At 35.6% G+C, this 21,960-nt stretch overlaps 1 protein-coding gene across 5 annotated transcripts in view; it reads left to right on the top strand.

The window, feature by feature from the left end:
* Positions 1–21,960, top strand: part of ehbp1 (EH domain binding protein 1) — a 390,401-nt gene that overhangs the window by 334,419 nt on the left and 34,022 nt on the right. For all 5 annotated transcript variants that reach the window (XM_087991708.1, XM_087991709.1, XM_087991711.1 and 2 more), the window contains one exon: positions 671–794. In XM_087991708.1, coding sequence (XP_087847834.1) covers positions 671–794 — 124 coding nt within the window. The remainder of the gene's footprint in view (positions 1–670; positions 795–21,960) is intronic.

Below are 21,960 nucleotides of genomic sequence, written 5' to 3'. Positions count from 1 at the left end.
GGAGAATTTTAATTATGACAAAAGTGGATACTGCAAGCTTCAGTTGGAAGGGAAAGTCACAGGAGACCTGCTAGAATTTCCCAGACAACCCATTTTGTTGGCATGGGTTAATGGGTGTTCAACCTTTCCATTATACAGATCAGCCATGAATTACCAACTGAATGATGTTTGCGTTAATATAATATATATGATAATTTTTTCACTTAATTAATGGGGAGGTTCAGCACAGTGGGAAAATGGGCTGATCATCTGTAAAATTGATTTGTGAGGAAAGATTTGATGGAATGAAAGGAGGAAACTTATTGATAGTCAGTTACCAAAATAATTCAGGAAAAGGGATTTTTAATGTATTATCTTAATTATGGTAATTTTACTCCCAAAATTTACATTGATCATTATAGTGCATAAAATGGAAAATGTATCAGATTGGCTGTATTGGCAGGTGTTTACTACATGGTAAACATTTTTAAAAACAAGATTTCACATCTGACGAAAAATGAATACTCACATTTAACTTTTCTTTGGGAATTCTGATGTTAGCTGCACTTTGGGCAAAATTTGTAAGCACCAAAATATATTTTGTGGCGTACACTAGATTAAGGAAAGCATATCTTTTTATAATTGTATTATATATTTTGTTTAATGTCGTGATTTTTTTTCTTGTCAACAGAAAGGGTTCAAAGACACGAGTCAGTATGTTGTTGGAGAATTGGCAGCATTGGAGAATGAGCAGAAGCAAATTGACACACGGGCCGCAGTGGTGGAGAAGCGTCTTCGCTATCTCATGGACACAGGTACGGTGCCCAATTACACTGTAAACAGTTTTGGCAAATTGAGTGTTCACAAACTCTTATAGAGTTTGAAAATGTGAATCTTTGAAGCCTGAATGTTCAGCAAACTGCCTTGAAAATGAAAGGCTGTGAGTCGCAGCCACCTCTCTGGGCACTGGTGATAAGAGTGCCTTCATGGGAAGTGATAACTCAACCTGATACTGTGTGAGCCAGCACTATTGAACAGTGTGTTCATCCATGCAGAGCTGGAATACATATCCGTGCCTCATTGATATGCTGCAGCAAAATGTGAGATCTCTACTGTTCTACTGATTCAGAGGAAAACAGTTGCCCTGCTGAAGCCAAGTACTGCATGAAACCATATGCAGTGCAAATGGAAGCTTGTGTTGACTAAACAGCAAAAATTTGAGTGTTGTTATAGATACTCAACAATTATTTTTCACAAGAGTAGGTCAGAAGATTTCCATGTTATTTTCAGCTTCCTTTACAGTAATAGTATGACAACATGATGCTCTGATACTACATACACAAGTTGTATTTAGTAGATACTACATCAAGATAGCTATTTTAAAAAAAAGCTTGTTGTGGTTTTAGATGTAAGGAAATGAGACAACGGAGCCAAGCTGAAATGTGGTACAGCCTTTACCTAGCTAATGTCACTGAAACATTTAGGCCTGTAAGTTTATTCACCCAGCGCACATGTTTTAGCTGCAGTGCAGAAACTGAAGATGCCAAATGAAGAGCATGAATTGTATACATGTAGCCAGAAATGTGTTTCCTATCATGTTGGGTGAGAATAGACCCAGGTATGTCATTCACCTATACCTCTCACAATTGTTAAGATCTTTGCATAAGCAAATAAGAATAAGCAATAACTTTTGATTCAACTTTCCTCTCCAACTTTGGTACTGGCTGTCAGACTGCACTAAGGGAAACCTGTCCTATGTATCACCTACAATTAACAAAGCAAGTAGCTATCTGAGTGTGGAGCCAGGAGGATCAGGAGTGATCTACTTGACCCCACATAGAAGGGATTAATCACCAATGCTTCTTGCCCTCCTCTCACTAAATCAATCAATCTAGGCCCGCTACTCTGATCTCCCTTTTTCATTCTTTGGTCTTTGCTGGAAGGCTGATATACACACTCTATTAAATGAGCCCCAAACTCCAATATCTGGAAAGCATCAGACTTCACCATTCCTGCTTAGGATATTTATCTAATCCTGCCACAATGGACCATGCTCCTGAATTTCTGAATCTTTAGGCACTTGTGAAACACAATATTTGCAAATTAGTGACTTTCCAAGATGTTAAGTGACCATCTTTAAATTTTAAAAGCTCAGTGTAAAATCAGTTACAATTTTTGCTTCTATTTAAAATTCTTGTGTCTCTCTTATTCCAATGCCACCCCAAGCACATTAAGCAGAAGTCTCTAGCCAAGATTTTGAACAGGTGACTAGTTTCTTTTGCCAGTCGAACACTTAAACTACCTGTTAGGGAAATATGAAATTGTTCTTAGTTTACACATTTGTATATTTAAAATTTTCAAGTCAAAGCAAGTGGTTTCGAAGATGTATCTGGCCTTGATGAACTAGGACTCAGTGCTGAAAGGATTTTGGAAGATTTTACAGATTAGATTTAACCTGCTGAAATGGCTGCATGTCCAACTGCAGAGACCTAAACAGCAGCTGAGCCTTGTTTGTGTCTGTTTTTATTTTCTATCGACATGGAAAATACTCTATGATTTTTAATTTCGAGCAATGTAAGATTGAGAATGAGACAAGAAAAATGAGTCCCAAAAACAGAGAGCTGCAGTAGAAAGAAGATCGAGCATTGTACAAAATTTGCTATTGATTTAATACCTGCCTTTCCTGGAATACTGGGAGACAAGCTCGTTCTCGTAAAGTTGTAACCTATCTACCTTTTTCTCAATACGTCTGTAGCCTGAGATTTGTTTTCGGCTGGTATTGATATTTTGAGGTATTGAGTATCTAAACAGTTATAGCAGCTTTGTGCATTGTTTCCATTGTGGGGATCACTCGCTGCAGCCAGCACCTAAGGATCCAATTGTTGAACCATTCCATTCATACAGCAGGGGATTTGAGTGAAGGAGACCTCAGGAAGCACTTGCTACGTCAGGGAGTAAGTTTCACATTGGATTGTAACCAGTTTTGACAATTCAGTGAGGTAAGACTCCCACAGCCCCCCGTCAAAATAACTTGAAAAGCTGTTTCTTTCCCAATTGTTTCCATGCTTGCTCTCACTTTCGCTGATTCTTGCTTTCACTCTTTGTCACTCTATTGTGCTTGATTTCTAATTCCACTTATTCTCGTTGTCTCTCACTCTTTCACTCTTACTTTTTATTTCATGTTTTTGCTCGCTCGTGCTCTCGCTTTCTCCCAGGCACAGTGGGAGCTGTGTTTCGCATAACAAGAGGCAACATATGTTATGAAATCTGGCCCAGCTTAGCTTCAAAACCTTAGCTAGATAAGGTGAGCTCATCTTCAAAGAGTGAGTAAGTCACATCTTCATTGGTTTCCATTACTAAGACAGAAGTGTGGGGAGCTCAATTGTACTTGCTGTGAAACTGTATAAAGTTATTTAATGAGAATGATTTGCAACTGTCAGTCATCTCAGTAAGTGCTGTTTCAGTCTGTTTTCCATATTTCAGATGTCAGTTTTTGCAACCAGAGTTGTATGTTAATGATTTCTCAGTTATGCTCTTTCTAATTGGGTATTGCTAAAAGGTTGCAATGCAGTTATAAGGGATGAGAAGTAAATTTGGTAAAGTGGTCGGTGCTCAAGAATCAAAATTAATATCTGATACAAAGCCTATAAATTGTGATAGTGAGTGTGCTGTAAGGTATGTTTTCTATATATATTTTGATATAATTTATTTTGTTCTTTTCATTTTGGACTAATGGCATATCGGTTTTCTGTGTCAAAATTGATTTAATGATTAATCTGTAGGTATCTTTGCAGCCATGGTGATTTCTTTTAAAACACGGTATTAGAGAGAGACTTCCTGAAGTATAGTGGAGTTTTGTTTAAATTAGGAGAATTTATGAATGAACAAAGTAAACAATGTGCATTAGACTTCAAATTGAAGATGCAGGAATAAATGTTTGGACTTAGGGGAGCACTCATAACTTGGAAGAAAGCTTTTTAATGTCAACCAACTTGGGCAGTTTTGCAGAAGTCTTGGCTGAATTTGGATGTGTGAAACAGTTTCACCTGAGAAAGGGAGACAGTTTAGGACTGTTAAGAAAGAAGTTACTTCTGTGTAGTGAGTTTTAAATGTTTCAGACCAAAAGTGCTTGGTTAAAACCCTGAAGGAGTAACATGAAGCTGAGAAATTATAAAGCTGAGAAACTTTAAATTTAGTTATAGGACGAATCAAGGAAGAGACAATCAAATGCTCACGACTGGGAAGTGAAACCACAGCTAAGTCAGACCTTTGTGTGATTTTTAATTTTGTACACCCCAGTCCAACACCGTCACCTCCAAATCATAAGTCAGACCTACGTGACCTCTCTGATATTTGAGTATTGTAATGGAATGCTGTTGCAATGAGTGGGATTTTTATTACGTTTCAAAATCTTTAAATGAATGTTATTCGTAGATGCTTTGATTTATTCTTTTTTAACATAATAAGCCTCTGCTTTATTGTTAAAACTAAATCTGCAGCATGAAACAGGCCGATATATCACCACAAGATAAATGACTTACTTATACATCCTCATGTTGCTATTTTTCCCTCACCTAAATAACGTGTTTTGTACAGTTAGTGAATGGAGTGGTGCATTTAGAAAGAATATGTAAAGGGTGTGCTGTAGATACCTCAGTTCCACCCAGTGCAAAACTGGAATTAATCCTAAGAACTCCCAAATGAATGCTTTATGTCGAAGCAGTGCATTTTTCATACTAATATTCGCCACCAGCAAGGTACAAAATGAAGTGGAGACTGTAACACATTGTATTAAAATTACAAATTGAAATACCAAGTTACAAATTAAAAATGCTAGAATTGATTATATTTCTGTGTAATGAACTATATAGAATTTTGAGTAACTGAACATTTATTCGTTCTAGCACTTTAAATAATTTGCTGAGAAATTATACCATTCAATCGCAAGAAGTATGGTTGATTCATTTAAAATACTGTATGCTTTTCCTTTAAACATTGTCAACTATCTTAAGTTTTGTTTCTGCAGGCTTTAATTTGACATAATAGTGCTTAACTTAGCTACTGTTGAATTGTTGCAGTACTTTAATAGCACATTGCATCTGAATGCTACAATGTCACAAACCTCTGGAACTTGCAAGTGATTAATTTTACTTCCTTACAAGACAATATCTCTGAGCAAGTTGGAAATCTCCCTTCAGTTGCTGTGTCATTTCTGTGGTAGTTCCTTAATTACTGGCCAGATGGAATGGGCATTACATGTTTTAGTCAGACATTTTCCCTACCCTAAAGAAACTTTGAATAAAGTTGTTGGCATTTGCAGTACTATAATAGCGCAGTTCTAATTGCCACCACACTGATGCACTGCAGCAGTTCTCTGCTGGTGATGAAAATAATTTTTAAAAACAGGCCCTTTGTCAATCACAGAATTGCTCTGATGATTTGTTTTGTGCCAGTAACACTGATATGTACTACAAAATACCTGATGAAATATGTCCTTTGTTTTAAAACGTTACCGAGTCTTTTGGTGGTTACCAGAACTAATTGTGTGATAGATGCAAAAAAAACGTAGGCATCCTCAAAAAAACTGAAGGCAAGGTTAAATGTTATTTCTTGGAATTAATAAAATTAAATATCCACAAAAACTAGTGCAAACCATATTAAAGAACAAAATGCACTCCAGTTTATTTGCAGTTTTAAAACAAAGGTTTTCTTTAAAGTTGTCAGTCATATGTTTTTGTTTTTACTTAGCAGTAAATACTGTTTTACTTTTAGAGGTATCTTCTGAAGTGAATTCTGTAAGCATATGCACTTCTTGACATTTTCCATTATGGCGTCCCTCAATGAATTGAAAGTAATTGGGGTGGTTAATTTATTTACATGGAGCAGTTCACAGTGCCTTAAATAATAGAGATAATTGAACAAGAATTGTCAAGTGTGTAGTGATATCAGACATATTACAGAAGGGAATGTGCATAAAACTTCATTTCTATGCAGCCATTGTTTATGGTAATTAAGTACACAGATTTATCCCTTGGTTGCCTTCCAAGCTTATGGCAACTGCTATTGTTGTGTTCCATTAATATGTAATCAGGAAATAGTTTAATTTTCTAATCTGCAGTTTGAGAATTCACTTTATAACAACTCTTAATTACTGCAATGCTCTAATAATGCTCATGGTTATGAAAATTTAGCCAATAATGTAAGCAAAAACAGCTGCAGGGATTATCATTCCAGAGGTGGTGCTTCCTTAATGAACATGTTATTCCTTCACCAGAGGGAGCTCAGTGTCCTTCAGACTCTAGCCCAGAACTTACACTCTCACAGACTTCCTTTATTCTGAGGAATAATATGTTTATAAGAATAATGCGAACATGAAAGTAAATATAAGTTTTATTGATTTGATAATACTTGTAACCACAGTTTGAGTAAACCTTGTAACTAAAAATGATAGCAATGTCTGTTGGTCTGAAAGACATCAGCTGTAGTTGATGGAATCATTCCTTCTCTGGTGTTCCAATTGACGTTGAAGGAATACATTGTCTTCCTCTAGTTCCACAATTCTACAGGTGACAACATACATTTAAATATTTTATCCAGTTTCTGATATGACCAATTATATACTTTATATAAATTAGTTTCAAAATATTTTAAAAGGTTTCACAAAATTATTTGTTTATTTATTATGGAATCAAGATTTATTCAACAAGGATGCAAATCTGATCATTTGAAAAGTAAAAGTATAAATATTAATACTTCTAAATAACTCAACATGCATGCGCGCACACATCAGTTTAAAATAAATCTAAAATTCTTTGCAGAGATCAACTTTTTACAAAATCATAATAGTTTAGTCAAATAATTGTTAACTCTTGAAGAAAACGAATACGAACAGAAATATCCAGATGGTTTCCAGTCTGGTATCCTGGTATATTTAGATGAATCACTCGATGCCTCTGGTTGTTACAGGGAGCTTTTCGGAAGCAAGCAAATGTCAAGCTCAAATCTTTTGGCTTCTGAGGAGCATTGCTGCATCAATTCACCTGTGCTCCCACTGCACTCTAGAAGGGCTTTTCTCAAAAGGTTGGGAAAGGATGAGTTGGGTAGCTTCCCACTTAGCAGGCTACAGCCTAAATGTCTTTTTCCGAACAATATCCAATCATCCATCAGCCATCAAATTAGACATGTGATTTCACTGTTATCAAATCCAAGCAGTTCCATAGTCTATGAAGGTCTTCTCTTCCGGTCAGTGTTTTGGGAAAAAAAAGTCCATTGTTACATTCCAGTCACTTATCTTTAAAAGAAACAAGTCCAGGCCTCTCTACAGTCTTTGAAATGAATCAATTTTCACAATCTTTTAAACAAGAGTCCCAAAAATAATGATCAGAAGTACCCTTGTTACCTAAATCATAGGAGAATAGCTCCAGGTGACTGTCTTCAGGTGATCATCAACCATGGATACAGGTATTCTGTTCACCTCATGTAAAAAATAATTCTCTCAAATGTTTTATTGCATGTATTTTCATCTACATACTCCAACAGTTTTCTTTGATTTGGAATTAATCCCATTCTATTCCTTTGTTATTTTAAAAAACATTTGATATTTTAAAACCTGAAGCACTTTTAGCTAGAAGGTAGTCTTTCCTTTAGCTGATCATATGCTACAAGCAATCCAGAGATATCAGCTGGACCATCCCATTGTTCTATGCATCTTCAATCATGGAAAATCCCCAGTACCATCAGAATCCAAATAGGTGGCTGTTGTTGCATGTTGATCATAAATCCTTTATTTCTCGCAATCTCACTTTAAAAACTAAAGTCAAAATCTATGAGGAGGTTGCATTGGTTTGAGATCTTTTGGATCCACTCTTGTTAAAGTCAGAATTGGCACCCAATGAATATAAAGTTTGAGGAAACCCATAACTCATCTAATCTAAATCAAAATGGGAAACCACGTAAGGCACACAAAATTAATATTTGGGTGTTATATTTTTAAGTCACACCTATGATCTAGTATGCTTTTATAATATTCTTGAAACACATTTAAATAACCACCTTTTTGAGATTCCACCATGGTGATGAAAGGATAGAAGAGTTGTTGTCTTGGCTTAATTCATCCTAAAAGAACCCTACTTCAGTACACAGATTATGGTATGTATACTAGTAAACTTCTGAAAGTCAGAATCCTAAACAGTGCATTCTGAGAGAGAATACTGTTAGTAAGTCAAGCAATGTATGAACATTCCTTACTGTGCTTATGTTTTTTGGATAAACAGAGATTTAACGGATTCACAGAATTGTTGCAGACCAGAAGGAACCAATTCGATGCATCATGCCTGCAATGGCTGTCCAACAACTCACTTTGCACTATTATCACCTTCCCCCTGTAATCATGCATATTCTTCCTTTCCAGATAATTATGTAATTATTTTTAAATGCCTGGACTAAACCTGCCTCCACTCCACTCAGGGAGTGCATTCCAGATTCCAGCCACTTATGCTTGAAAAGATTTTTTTCCTCTTTTTGCTATCAATTTTGAATACCTAAATAAAATCTACTGTTCTCTGAGAAAAACAATCCCAAGTTCTCTAATATCTCTTCATTACTGAAGGTTCTTCACACCTGGTACCATTTGTGGGACACTGTAGCTTTTTGAAGTTCAACTACAACAAATCAATACCATTACCCTCTTCAAAATACTCTTTAGTTAATTCTGCATAATTTTCTGTAAAGGAGACAGAGGGTGATGGTATAGAGGGTTACTTTTCGGACTGGAGGCCTGTGACCAGCGGTGCTGGGTCCCCTAAGTTTTGTCATTTATATAAATGATTGGGATGTGAATATAGGAGGAATGGTTAGTAAGTTTGCAGATGACACCAAAATTGCTGGTATAGCAGACAGTGACCTTGATCAGATAGGCCAAGGACTGACAGATGGAGTTTAATTTAGATAAATGTGAGGGGTGGTATTTTGGTAAGGCAAACCAGGGCAGGACTAATACATTTAATGGTAGGGTCTGGAGAGTATTGCCAAACAAAGAGACCTCGGGTGCAGGTTCATAGCTCCTTGAAGGTGGAGTCACAGGTAGGTAGGATAGTGAAGAAGGTGTTTGGTATCCTTGCCTTTATAGATTAGTGCCTTGAGTATAGGAGTTGGGATGTCACGTTGTGGGTGTACAGGACATTGGTTGGGCCAGTTTTGGAATACTACGTTAAATTGTGGTCTCCCTGCCTTATGAAAGATGGTGTTAAACCTGAAAGGATGCAGAAAAGGTTTACAAAGATGCTGTCAGGGTTGGAGGGTTTGAGCTGAATATGCTTGGGCTATTTTCCCTAAGAATGTCGGAGCGCGAAGGGTAACCTTATAAAGTTTTGTAAAATCATGAAGGGCATGGACAGGGTGAATAGCCAAGGTCTTTCCTGGGACTGTGGAGTCCAAAGCCAGAGGGCATAGGTTTAAGGTGAGAGGGGAAAGATTGAAAAGACAGTGGTGTGTGTACAGAATGAGCTGCCAGAGGAAGTGATGGAGGCTGGTACAATTACAACATTTAAAAGGCATATGAATTGAAAGGGTTTAGCAGGATATGGGCCAAATGCTGTCAAACAGGACTAGATTAATTTCGGATATCTGGTCAGCATGGACGAGTTGGACTGAAGGATTTGTTTCCATGCTGTACAGCTCAGTGACTCTAAATGCATACTTGCTTTCCTTCTTTAATCCATATTTGTCTATTTGACTAATGAATTAGCCCTGAATTATTGTTTCAAAAAGATTCCCCACAGCTAACTAGTCTGTGGTTTTGGTGTGTATCTTTACATCCATTTTTTGAATAAGGGCATAATGTTTCAAATTTTGTAGTCCTCTGCCACCAACATTGAGTCTAACGAAGACTGGAAAAGTTTGGCCAATGTGTTCACAATTTCCACACTTGCTGCCCTCAATATCCTTGAATCATCTCATCTGGTCTTAGTACTTTATCAACTTTATGTACATATGAACAAGAGGAGGCCAGACAGCCCCATAAGACTGTTCCACCATTCAATGAGATCATGGCTGATGCGTGGCCCATTTCCCTAATAACAACTTTATGTTGACAGGATGCGGATGTCACTGGCTAGGCCAGCATTTATTGCCCATTACTAATTTCCCAGAGGGCAGTTAAGTGTCAACCACATTGCTGTAGGTCTGGAATCACATGCAGGCCAGGTGAGGTAAGGATGACACTTTCCTTCCCTATAGGACATTAGTGAAACAGATGGGTTTTTCTAACAATCGACAATGGTTTTTCATGGTCACCATTAGATTTCTAATTCCAGATATTTTTATTGAATTCACATTCCACCATCTACCATGTCAGGAGTCGAACCTCAGTTCCTAGAACATTATCGGGGTTTCTGGATCAACACCACAAGGCGATAACTTCCCCCACAATTTGTCTACATCAGATTTAAAATTAACAACTGAAAAGTCTATCATATATCCCTTCTTCAATGCAAATCCTTCTAGAGTAATAATAATCTCATCATTCATTGTACCTCGGCTAGTATCTTCATCCTTGGTAAATATGGGTGCAAACTACTAATTTAATGTCTTAGCCATGTCTCCTGCCTCCTTACCTGAATTCTGTTTTCAGTTCCTGATCAGCTCCTTTTCTCCTTTACCTCCTTGTGCTATTTAGAAGACTTTGGGATTACTTTTTGTTAGCTGACAGTCTCAGTTCATTCTCTCTCTCTTTCTCTCTCTCTCTCTCTCTCTCTCTCTCTCTCTCTCTCTCTCTCTCCTCTCTTCCCCCTCTCTCTCACACACACGCACATGCACACATACACACACTTGCTTTTTCACTTCCTCTCATGTCAAGTTTTGTATTTTTTATAAATAATTTTCCATCTTTGGATGGTCAATTCCCGATTTCCCTCCCCTCCTAGTAGAGACAATTATGCCAAAATTATCATGACATGTCATATGAAGTCTTAATGACCAAACAAAGAGCAAACTTTATGTCCTATGGGCAATTTTCATGTTAGGTTGTCTACCTGTATGATATTTCCCACCCTCCTTCCAGTTCAGCCTCTATCTGGAGTTGCAGCAGAACAGACAAATGAAGTTCAAAACTGCATATTTCCCATGTAAAATGATGCAACTATTTGTGAGCAAATCTTGTGAAGTACTAGCTGGCACTTGTAGATTTTTAAAGTCATATTCATAAATCTATATATTGGCAAAGTGTGTCAAATTTTGGAAAACATTGACAAAGCTTTGTTTTAATATTTATTGCAGCACTGATTTTGAAGAAGGTAGTTTTAAAGCAAGCTGACCATTTTGTCACTGGTCCTTCAGTGTACTTTGATTATAATTTATACATGTTGTTTACTATTCATATTCATTAAGATCTTGGATGACTTTAAAATTTTGTTTTTCTCATAACCCAAGGAAACATTAATTCTCATCGTAGTTTGACTGAAGATTTAAACCAAAGTACGTGAGGTGCATAAAAATGTTCCCTGCTTAGAAATACAAACAGCATAGACAGGCTCTAAGTATATTATCAGGCAAGTTCTTTCAGAAACGTATTGCTAAAGAAGCTTAACATTAATTATTGTAACTTTGGGAAGATTACATCCACACTAGCCTTGTAAGAAGTAGCATACACTTCTTGACCTCGAATGCTACAGCTTTAAGACATAAGAATGGCATTTTACCAACTTTAATGGGATAACCAGTATAATCTTTCAGCAGTAAGGGAAGAAAAAGTGTTCAGAGCATAATACCCTCAGAGTTCTGTTGGAAGCTGTCCGTGATGTCTGTGGTGATCATGCTGCATTTGTCTGCGTTTTTGTATTTAAAAAATCTGAACAAAATTCTACTGAAAACCTCGCATTGCCCAGTTTTCTTCTGGGTTGGCAGTTGTAGTCACTTGGTCTTCCAGTAGGACCTGTCTTAAACTTTCTGTAGACATCCTTTATTTTTGGCTAGATTCATTCCAGTAGGCTCCAAGAATGAAGTAGTGTTTGCCAGTACCATACCTTCAGAAAATCAAGATTTCCTGCTATTTCAGAACAAATAAATCTTTCATCTATCCCCAGTCACAATCCACAAGAAAGAGGAAAAAAAATCATCATTACATACTACCCTCGCATGGTTTCTGTAGACTGGATTGTCAAACACTTTTTCGCTAAGTCTGGAGCTTCACTGTCGTGAGATTTGTAGTATCAGTTAAAAGTCTTCCTATAAGCTGTCAGTTTAAGCATCAAACAATTTAATACATCAGTAATTGAAAATCTAAATCTATAATGCCTCCGGCTTTAATTTGTAAGGAATTATTTTAAAGTTATATTTTCTAAAATACAAGATCCCTATTGATAATCTGCAAGTCAGTTTTCAAATATGATACATTTCTTTTCTGTGTCTATATTTATTTACATGCGTGTATCTTTTAACTACCTTTGTTCGGGCAATATTTATGACTGAAGATGAAAAAAATGCACAAAATTGGTTTGAACTCTCAGTTCAGATTCCAAATCAAGTTAAAAATATAAGAAGAAAAAGTCATCCCATCCCCCAAATGTGTAGCCATCTTAGCCATGGTGTCAGGCTTCAAGCATTCTTTAACAATCAGATGAAAAGGGATTTTAGAAGATTAGTGGAAGGGATGCTGAAGGCATTGTCATCAAATTTCGAGATGCATGGTATTTACTAAATTTTGGGAGTAATTTCAAAATGATACTTAAAATAAAATGAATTTTAATTCCTAAAGGTTCTTACGTCTGCAAACTGCTACGGTGTAAAAAATCCTTACTATGAAATAAATATTCGAGTGAATCAGTACTTTTAATTGTTACATTGTGAGTAAGCGATTGTGTGTGCCATGTTGTGCCAGCATGTGATCTACCAGATTAACATTCTTAAGAGAAGGTTTCCTAGATCAAAACAGTTTGCTTTACTTGCAGTTCTTTGACCATACTGCCATGAATTCAGTTGGGCAATAGTATAATTTAGAAATTTCTTGTTAATGAAAACTTAAGACTGTGAAAAGATTAAAAGGTTTGAAAGGACAAAAACTGTCAAAATGCAATGATGCTATTATTTGTTAACATTTTAAACATTAATTCATTTGCTCAGTGTATGGGCAAAGATAGCCAACATAACCCATTGTTATCCCATAGTTAGTATTTTAGTTTCTTTCACTATCAATTTATTTTTTTAAACAGCTCTTTAAACCTAAACCTATGTTTACTTTTGTTCTTGATAATTACTTAGTAATTAATTTGGTTTAAGATGTGCTTTCTTCTGCATGATTACACTTTGTATTATCTAACAACCCATGTTTTAATTGTGGAACGAGGTACGTGTTTTTATTTAAATCCTTTCATTAAAGCAAAGAAGACTATTTATTTTAAATGTTGGACAGAGTAATTATTAATGTCCAGGTCTGAAATGATGAGTGATGCTAAATTAAGAGTGGACCAAGTGTCAGGAAGTCAAGCAAGTGTGTGTCTGTGTCTGTGTCTGTCTGTGTGTGTGTGAGAGAGAGAGCGAGAGAGAAACAGGAAGGCAGGTTAGTGGTAGAAAGTTGTGACAAGTATGGGCATTGGGATGTTGCAGAAATCTGGGTTCTCATACCAGATGGCTGGTGAAAGCTTCAATCTGATTGCTTGGCTGTCCTGCATCAGATCAATACTATATTTGTGCTCAACATTTGCATCATTACAGGGACTCAAAGTTCTTGAGCAAACTATAGAAAAATATTAAAACTGTGAAAATTGATAAGACTGGCAATAACTCATTTCCCTATAATTGTGGATTGTCAACTAGTGAAGAGAGAACTTGAATTTACTATTTTCTTTAATCACAGAGCAAAGTGGTTATGTCACAGTTGTTATCAGTGTGTATGCCTCATGCATCATCTATATGGAACATGTTGGCTGCTAGTATCCTCCATGACACCTTCCACTACCAAAAAATGGTTTGAAATGGTTTAACCCCAAACTCCGCAATACACTTTAAAGGAAGAGTACACAGGGGACATTTCAAGGGCTGCAATTTAATCTCAAGTGTTCAGGTGACTGCTTTTTAGCACTTGCAATTTTGAGGTTATCTAAACACCTTGATGAGATTACTGCCATATAATCATTCTATGTATCCATTATTTTGTATGTAATTAGTTTCTTTAAGATCTAACTAACAATACACTTAACAGACAATTATTCATTTGCTGTATTATAACTATTTTGTCATTGGCTTTTTAAATTTATCTAGTCAAAGATTAACCCAATGTCAGAATGTAGTGGTGATCAGAGCAACCCTTTAAAAAGCTATGTTCAGTTGTAAAGCTGGAGATGGTACATGCTGCTTCTTAATTGGCCACTGTATTGATGTTTTTTTTAACCAGGTTATCGCTTAATTGTATTGAATTAGTAACTAGAATGAAGGATGTTCGAACCTACCTGCAATTTTTGATTTCAGCAAAATACTAAAAACTGGAATATGTAGCAGTGTGGATCTTGAGCTTTGTTACCTCTTCTTTTTCAGATGCAAATTCTGACTCTCAGAACTTGGTTTAAATGCAAATGTTTGAAACATTTCCTGGTTATGCCTAGTAAATGCTTGGTAAATTTGTTACACTACATGTCCTGGAGAGGTAACAGTCAGTAGCTAATGAGAGAGGTGGAGAAAATTATGCAAAGAAAATTGGGACTGTCAACAGACATTGGCATTTCTTTTGTGGAATACTTCTCCTGGTGTTTTCTCACTTGAGACCAGTCATGTTTGCTGAAGTGTAGCCCAGTGAATATGAAAGGATGCATTTTATTTTGTTTTCAGATTTGGAACCTGTAGAAATGTGAAAGTGACCATTTTGAATACTTACCATCAAGTCCTCACATGATTATTTTAGATTGTATTTAAGTGTACTTTTAAACATTTAAGAAAAGATTGTTAAAGTAAAAATCAAGAAAATTGGAATTCCTAGCATCATTGAGATTACCTTTGTGGCTTAGCAATGTTCCTTTTAAATTGAATTGCACTGATCCCCTTTGATTAATCTAATAACACATCTTGTTAAAGTGCTTTCCAAAATGCCATGCAAGACAAGTGATGTACAGCTATACATTAAACTTATGATTTTTCTCTTTATAAAACATTTTCAGATGTTTAAAATGTGTACTTTGTGACTCTCTATCCCAAGGGCTTCCTGAGACTTGTGGTATTGAATTGTACACAACTATATGCAAATCTATTTACATGGGAATGGGGTTTTGAAGTCCTTAAAATGGCAAGTAAGTTGAAGACAGGGGCCAAGAAATAAATGAAAATTTGCCTAAATCCATCAAATAATAGAGGTAGTGTTAGGGCTATCCATGGTACTGAGCTAAACAGGGGGATTACTCCTGGGTTTTGCATCAGTTGTTTTCAGCTGGGTGGCCTCACTTGTCAAGACCCCGTTTACAGGAGAACATTCACATGGCACATCAAGAAAAGAGATGCATTTTAATGCCATCAAAGCTCAAAAATCATTCATTAATGTATTCTCACTCCTCAATTGTTGATCATTTTTGAAGCATCTGGTCATTAAGACTATAGAAACCAAGATGCAACTAGAACAGGAACATTGAACTTTAACAAAACTGATCAGACCTGTTTTTATTTATAGCATTCAGGATGTTAATGTCCATAATTTCTAAGATAGCTACTACAATAGTTAAAATTATCCCCTCTTTAATAAACTGTTGCTACTTTGTTTCTCAAATAAGATTACTGAGAGGTTGATCAGTTATATTTTACTTTAAATAACTTGAGGACAGTAACATTTCAGAACTAGTGACGTTTTGAATGCTGGCAACCTAGCAGAGACAAAATCCTTTTAAACAGCTTGTGAAATGCAACTTTGAAATGGTGCTTTGAGAATGAGCAGATTATGGCTTGCCTGGTGACTCCTTCCAGCTCCCTGGGCAATGAGCTGTTGACATTCTTGCAGGTCATCATCCAAGACAGGAGGGCAACTGCAGGGATTTAACAGATAAATTCATCCAACAAGACCTTTATCCATTTCACTTCTATTTTGAAATGTTGTTTGCATGATAGCAGCATCAGTAAAATCATTTTGTTTATCAAAAGAAACCCCATTTGAGATTTGAGTGGTCAGCACTGCAACTCCTCATAGCTCTTCTTTATGCTTGTCTGATATTGGATGTATAGAGTTTAGACTGAAACATTCATTTCTGTTCTTGGAAACTTCAGAAACTTAAAGTAGCTTTAGTTATGAAAACTGCTCCAGTCAAAGAATAATTGGGATGAAATCAATACATAATAAATTTGATCAATATTTTTGCTATCAGCTTATCAATCTTTTGTTTTAATTCAGAATTTTCTGTTTTTAAAAAGAAAATCATAATTATTTGCTGAATACAGAAACTTGCTTAAGGTTTAACAGAGAAGAGACACCCATAGACTGCAGGAAAAACTTCCCATAATGCAGTGTGTAAACCAAAGCTAACAAACACCCTGCTGGGTTGAAAACGCCAAAAGACAAAAGCACAATGAAATAGAGAGCTTACCACCGGCAGCTTTCAAAACGGCAAACTAGGCAAACTATACATCTCCACCGCTCCAATTTTGTCAGAATGCTAATAAGCCAGCTCTGATCTTTACTCGGCTTCCCGTGTTTTCTACATCTTCAAGGACCACATGGCGCTAGCAAAATAAAGACAACTAAATGAGAATTTTGAACACTTTTTGTGTTCAGTCCGAGTGCTTTTCAGTTGACTTGCTCATTGAATATTCTGAACTAAAAAGGCTGCAACAGGGGGTTTAGCTATGAACTTTTTAACTGGGTAAAATTTATACAAAAGTAAATTAGTGTGACAGCGAAAATATGAGAAAAATTTCTGATTAATTTCCACTTCATAATATCAATGACATCTTTGGTTCCACTTATAGTTCTCCTACAAGGGAAGCTGATGAAGAGTGAATGAAGCTTGTGTTCTTCACAGTGAATGTTTAGTGGTTTTTTTAATAGCGATGTACTATATAAAGGCACCAGGAAGTACTCTGCATTAGCAATTGAGATCAGTAGTTAATAGGATGATGTCTTTTAGCTTTTGTCACAAGATTATTAGGAAGGATGGATTTTCCATCTCATCATTCTATGCTTTTAAGGGCCTGTTGAACATAAGTGTTAAAATACAGGTTTCTCTGCACTATTTTCTGTATATAATAAGTCTTTTTACAGTTTTACCAGGTGATTTTGTCATTGATCTTTCATCTGCTTCCCTTGCTATATTAATTACTTGAAGGGTTCTACTTTTCACAATACCCTTGATGATGTGCCTATATACAAAGTAGAAGCAGACCTGAGCATTCACCATTATTTGTCAGCATTTGTATAATGACATTAGACATTACCAGTTTTAATCTCTCTTTGTTTGACTATTAGGGTGATCAAAAGTTAATGCTCAGTAAATTGTAATGAGATTGAAATTATTATACTCTGATAAAATTACAAAGCTTTATAACATTGATTTTGTTGGAAATTTTGTGGAATATTTTCCTACTTGTTATCGGCAGAAATGTTTCAGTTACTCATAGGTTTTCAGAATTTTTTTGCAACTGGGGAAAAAAATATGATAATAACTAAAGGAGAACTAAGTAAAATTGTTTGCTATGTATGGCTGTTTCAATTTTATGATTTACTTGCTTAAATCATCAGCAACAGTAAGAGGGAAAATTACACATTAGTTTAATTGAAACACCAGTTCGTTGATTTTGCTTTCAAGTTTACCTTATTAATAATTTTCAAATCAATTCATTGAAAGTAATCAACAATATATCAAATAAATTGTTGTTGGTGCCATGACAGCAATATTGTTGAAGTACTACGTTGGACAGTATTACATAACTGAAAGAAACAAGTTGGGCAGCTGCATTTAAAGTACTGAGGTCAGAATAATTTCAGGTTTTGTTCAGTTTATCTTTGAGGGCTTGAATAAGTAATAGCATGCAAAAAGGGGCCACCTGATCGTGTATACCAGTAATCATTCCTGTTCACCATGAGGATGCTTTTCCGAGGTAAGAAACATATTTGATATTATTTAAAATATGCTGAGCTATCCTATTGTTCACTGAAAGATAATTTATAGCACAAGGTTCTTGATCCATTTTAGTTATGGTAAGTCTCAAGCTGAAAAAGAGCTGCAAAAGAGATAGCACTTAAGAACATGTGAAGTGAAATTAAATTAGTACTGTCTTCCAAATCTCTTGTAGCCAAGATTTATTTATTCTAGCTGATGTTATTAGCTGAATCATGTTATCCCTTCGTATGCAAGGAAATGTTGTTTACTAAGGGGAATTACATGCCATTGTCACAGATATTGTAGAATAAAAATGTGACTAGCTGTAGTTACTTTCCTGTAACAATACAGTACTCTGTGATAATACACATTTTGAAGGGTTGAAGTAGAGAATCTTGGTAGATGCCTGGATTTTTTTTCACACATTGCATATCTAGCCAGGGAAAGTTAAACAAGCAAAAATGTGTTATGTTCGCTTTTTGTGTTTTTTTTTAAAACACCAACAGAACTAGTTTTAAACAACAAAAGCAGTGTGCTTTCATATCTAATCTTGAGATTAGGTATTGTGACAGAAGCTAAACTGCCTTTTTATGGTGCCAGAATACAACCTTTTTTCTCCCTAACAAGACTGGTCTACCACCATAGCCCACTCAACATAATTAAACCAATCCTTTGTAGTTGCCATTTTCTCCTCCAGTGACAGTGCTAGATCTGATTATATGCTTCATGCATATTCAAAGTGTGATGCTGACAGCTCTTTAATGAGCTCTTACTTAATCAGTAGGAACAATGTCCATCTTGTTCTTTCTTCCCTTAGACATTAGAGGTAGAAACAATCAAGCAAAACTGAAACATAAGGCATTCATCTGCAAAATATTGTTCTCTTAAAAGTATGTAAGCCTGCAAAGTTACATTCTGCTCCATAAAATACTGATCGACAAATTGGATTAATATTATTGGATTAAATAACAAATGGTTAGAGTTGAAATGAGAAGCCCTTGTTTTGATCAGACATTAATATTTTGTGTAATTTGATAAATCTGCTAAGTCTTCAGTTGGAGTTATTAATAACAAGATTGATTTATCTTTGGTATTAGTTACTTCCAGTAAGCCGTTTTATTTTGAAACAAAGACTTAAACAAATACATCAATCTTTAAACTAAAAAATGCTAAGTTATTTTTGGAAATAATCCTGCATGATTATTTTGGTACATTTTTGAATGGACAACTTGCTATCAATACGACATATCTATATGGTAAAAAGAACAGTAAGTGCATTTGAAATGCCTTATTATGGATTCAGAGTAATTTCTATTTTTGCCCATGTTTATTTGGAATCACACTGTGTAGTATTCACAAATACTAGTTTTCCCTCCTCCTCCATTATTGTTTCCTATGTGATATTTTTCCGTTTGTAACTATTTAGGGATTTGTGCTCGTAGGCAAAACATAACGTGTGACTATAGGTACTGTTACATGGATGCAACACATTTTTAAGAACTGTACAATTGTTTCACACCAAAGCAAAGTCTTTATATTTTTGCATTAGATGGAATTCCTTATGAAACTCATTATTTTTAAAATTAAGTTGTACTATTGAGAACTATTTTATTCTAATTCTGCATCTTTTCTCTGTCTTTAAGTCTTTCATACAAGATTCTTTGTTTGAAGTTCATTAGCTCAAAGAAGTAATAATTGCTGAGTTTTAATAAAATACTGCAGATTGCAAAGAAAATTCTGAATCTCCTACTTGTTACGTATACATTGACTGAAATTCAAAACAAAATTGGGCAAATACGTTGAAATATAATTTCTTTCTTAAATAAACAGATTGTTTAATGTCCAATATTTATAACCAACTTTGCTTTGAAGAATGTATTTGAAATATTTGATTGATTTCATGATCGACATTAATTATGTGTGTGATTAACAAATTAACTGTTGTTGACTGTGACTCCACCAGCAAAACACAGCTGGCAGGATTAGTGTTAATGTTGAATCTAATTTATTTCCTTCTATATGTGGCAGTCATATGCAAGACCTAATTTATAGATTTGTGTAGTTTAAAATGAGCTGCTTTGTTGACAGATATTGATATAATTACTTCTATGGTTTACTGCAAAAGTAAATTATCTGCATTCCTTTAATAATATTCAATATTATTCAGGGTAGGCTTCCCCAGTGAAGTATTCATTAGCTAATGGTACTGAATTCTCTCAGGTGAAAGCGTTTTTAGTGTTTGAAAATTAAATCAATTTAAAATTGATTATTTTCTAATGTCTCTTTGCTACACAGCTTTCTTAAACTGTTTTTATATAGGAGTGAGACATAGTTGCCTTTTCTCTCCAGTGTTACAGACAGATTGTTGGAACTCCTCTATTCAATAGCCGTGTCTATAATGAGGAGAAAGTCGTGTAAAATAAGAAAGATATTTGTATGTACATTTCGAGTTCTGAATTCCATAATGGCCTTCCACAATTGGCCTTTATGAACCAGTTGTGTTGGTGGAGACAGGATTGGGGGAACTGTAATGTAACAGAACTTGATTTTTAAAATAGCAATTTTAAAATTGGTGTCAGTGGAGATGTCCTGACATCTCATCTTAATAGTCTACTTTTTTCACTTCATAAAATTCTGACCTTTCACTTTTTTTAAAACCCTGAAAGAGTACCTAACTGGTGCAGTTGTTTAAAAATTTGACTTTTCACCACTGAGATCATAATTTGAATTCATCAAAGACTGATTGGGTGGAAATGTTTTCTCTTTGCTGGGCCCCATGTGAAATGTCTTTCAGCAGTTTCAACAAATAGTGTCCAATAACACAAATTACTCTTAACACAAATTGGAAGCCTCAAGATGTTATTATACAACAAACTTTAGATTGGTACTTGGTGGTTTCTAGTGCTCTTTGATGATAAAGCTATAGCTGTAGTATAAGAGGAACTGATTTTAAACAAAGAGCAAGATCTCCCTCTTCCTGGGAGTCTTAAACTGCTGTCCAGTGCCAGCTCAGTTATGAGCAAAGAAGTATTGTGTCAATGCTGGAGTTATAGTTAAATATTCCCGACTTTGGGGTGGGGGAATCTTCCTCATGCACATTATCTAAACTTCAATAATTAAACAAATTATTTCAAATGGAAAAATGCTCTATTCTAGAAGGCTGATATTCTTCAGTTAGACAAGAAGTGAATAAGTAAGTAGAAACCTCACTGTTGACAATGCAAGTCATTGAGTGATGTTGCAGTTCGTAGACACTTATTCTGATGAATGGTCAGCATCCATTGGCTATTTATTGTGGGGCTGGAAAAATTAAGTGTTATGTCATAGATTAGGAGCAAATTCATTTAATCTTGAAGCTGTAAGAAATTGTTATCTAAGAAATGTAAGGTTTCAAATGTAATATCAGAGCATTTAGAAATGCATGATATGATCAAGCAGAGTCAGCATTGCTTCATGAAGAATTCTTTCAGGATCTAACGGACAGTATAGATAAAGGGGCAACAGTAGATGTAATGCATTTGGATTTTCAAAAGGTGTCTGATGAGGTGTCGCACATTAGGCTATTTAATAAGAAGAGTCCTTAGTGTTGGAGGAAGTATTTAGCATGGCTACAGGATCGGCTAGCTAATAGAAAACAGAGTTAGAGTAAGGGGGCACTTTCAGTCTGGCAAGCTATAACTGGTATTGTGCCGCGGTGGTCAATGGTGGGGCCACAATTATTTACAACATCCATTAATGGCCTTGGTGAGGATAATGAATGTACTGTCACCAAGATCGCAAATAAACCAAAAATAGACAGGAAGACAAGTAGTGAGGATGTCACAGAGTCTGCAGAGGGATAGAGACAGGTTATGTGAGTGAGCAAAAACTTGGCTGATGGAATACAGTGAGAAATGTGAGATTGTGCATTCTGGCAGGA

This window comes from Chiloscyllium plagiosum, unplaced genomic scaffold (genome assembly GCF_037043375.1).
Source record: "Chiloscyllium plagiosum isolate Xiang-an unplaced genomic scaffold, Cpla_swu_hap1 HiC_scaffold_10, whole genome shotgun sequence".
Lineage (NCBI taxonomy): Eukaryota > Metazoa > Chordata > Chondrichthyes > Orectolobiformes > Hemiscylliidae > Chiloscyllium > Chiloscyllium plagiosum.
Note: the sequence above shows the minus strand (reverse complement) of the source record. Positions and strands in the feature narration are given on the sequence as shown.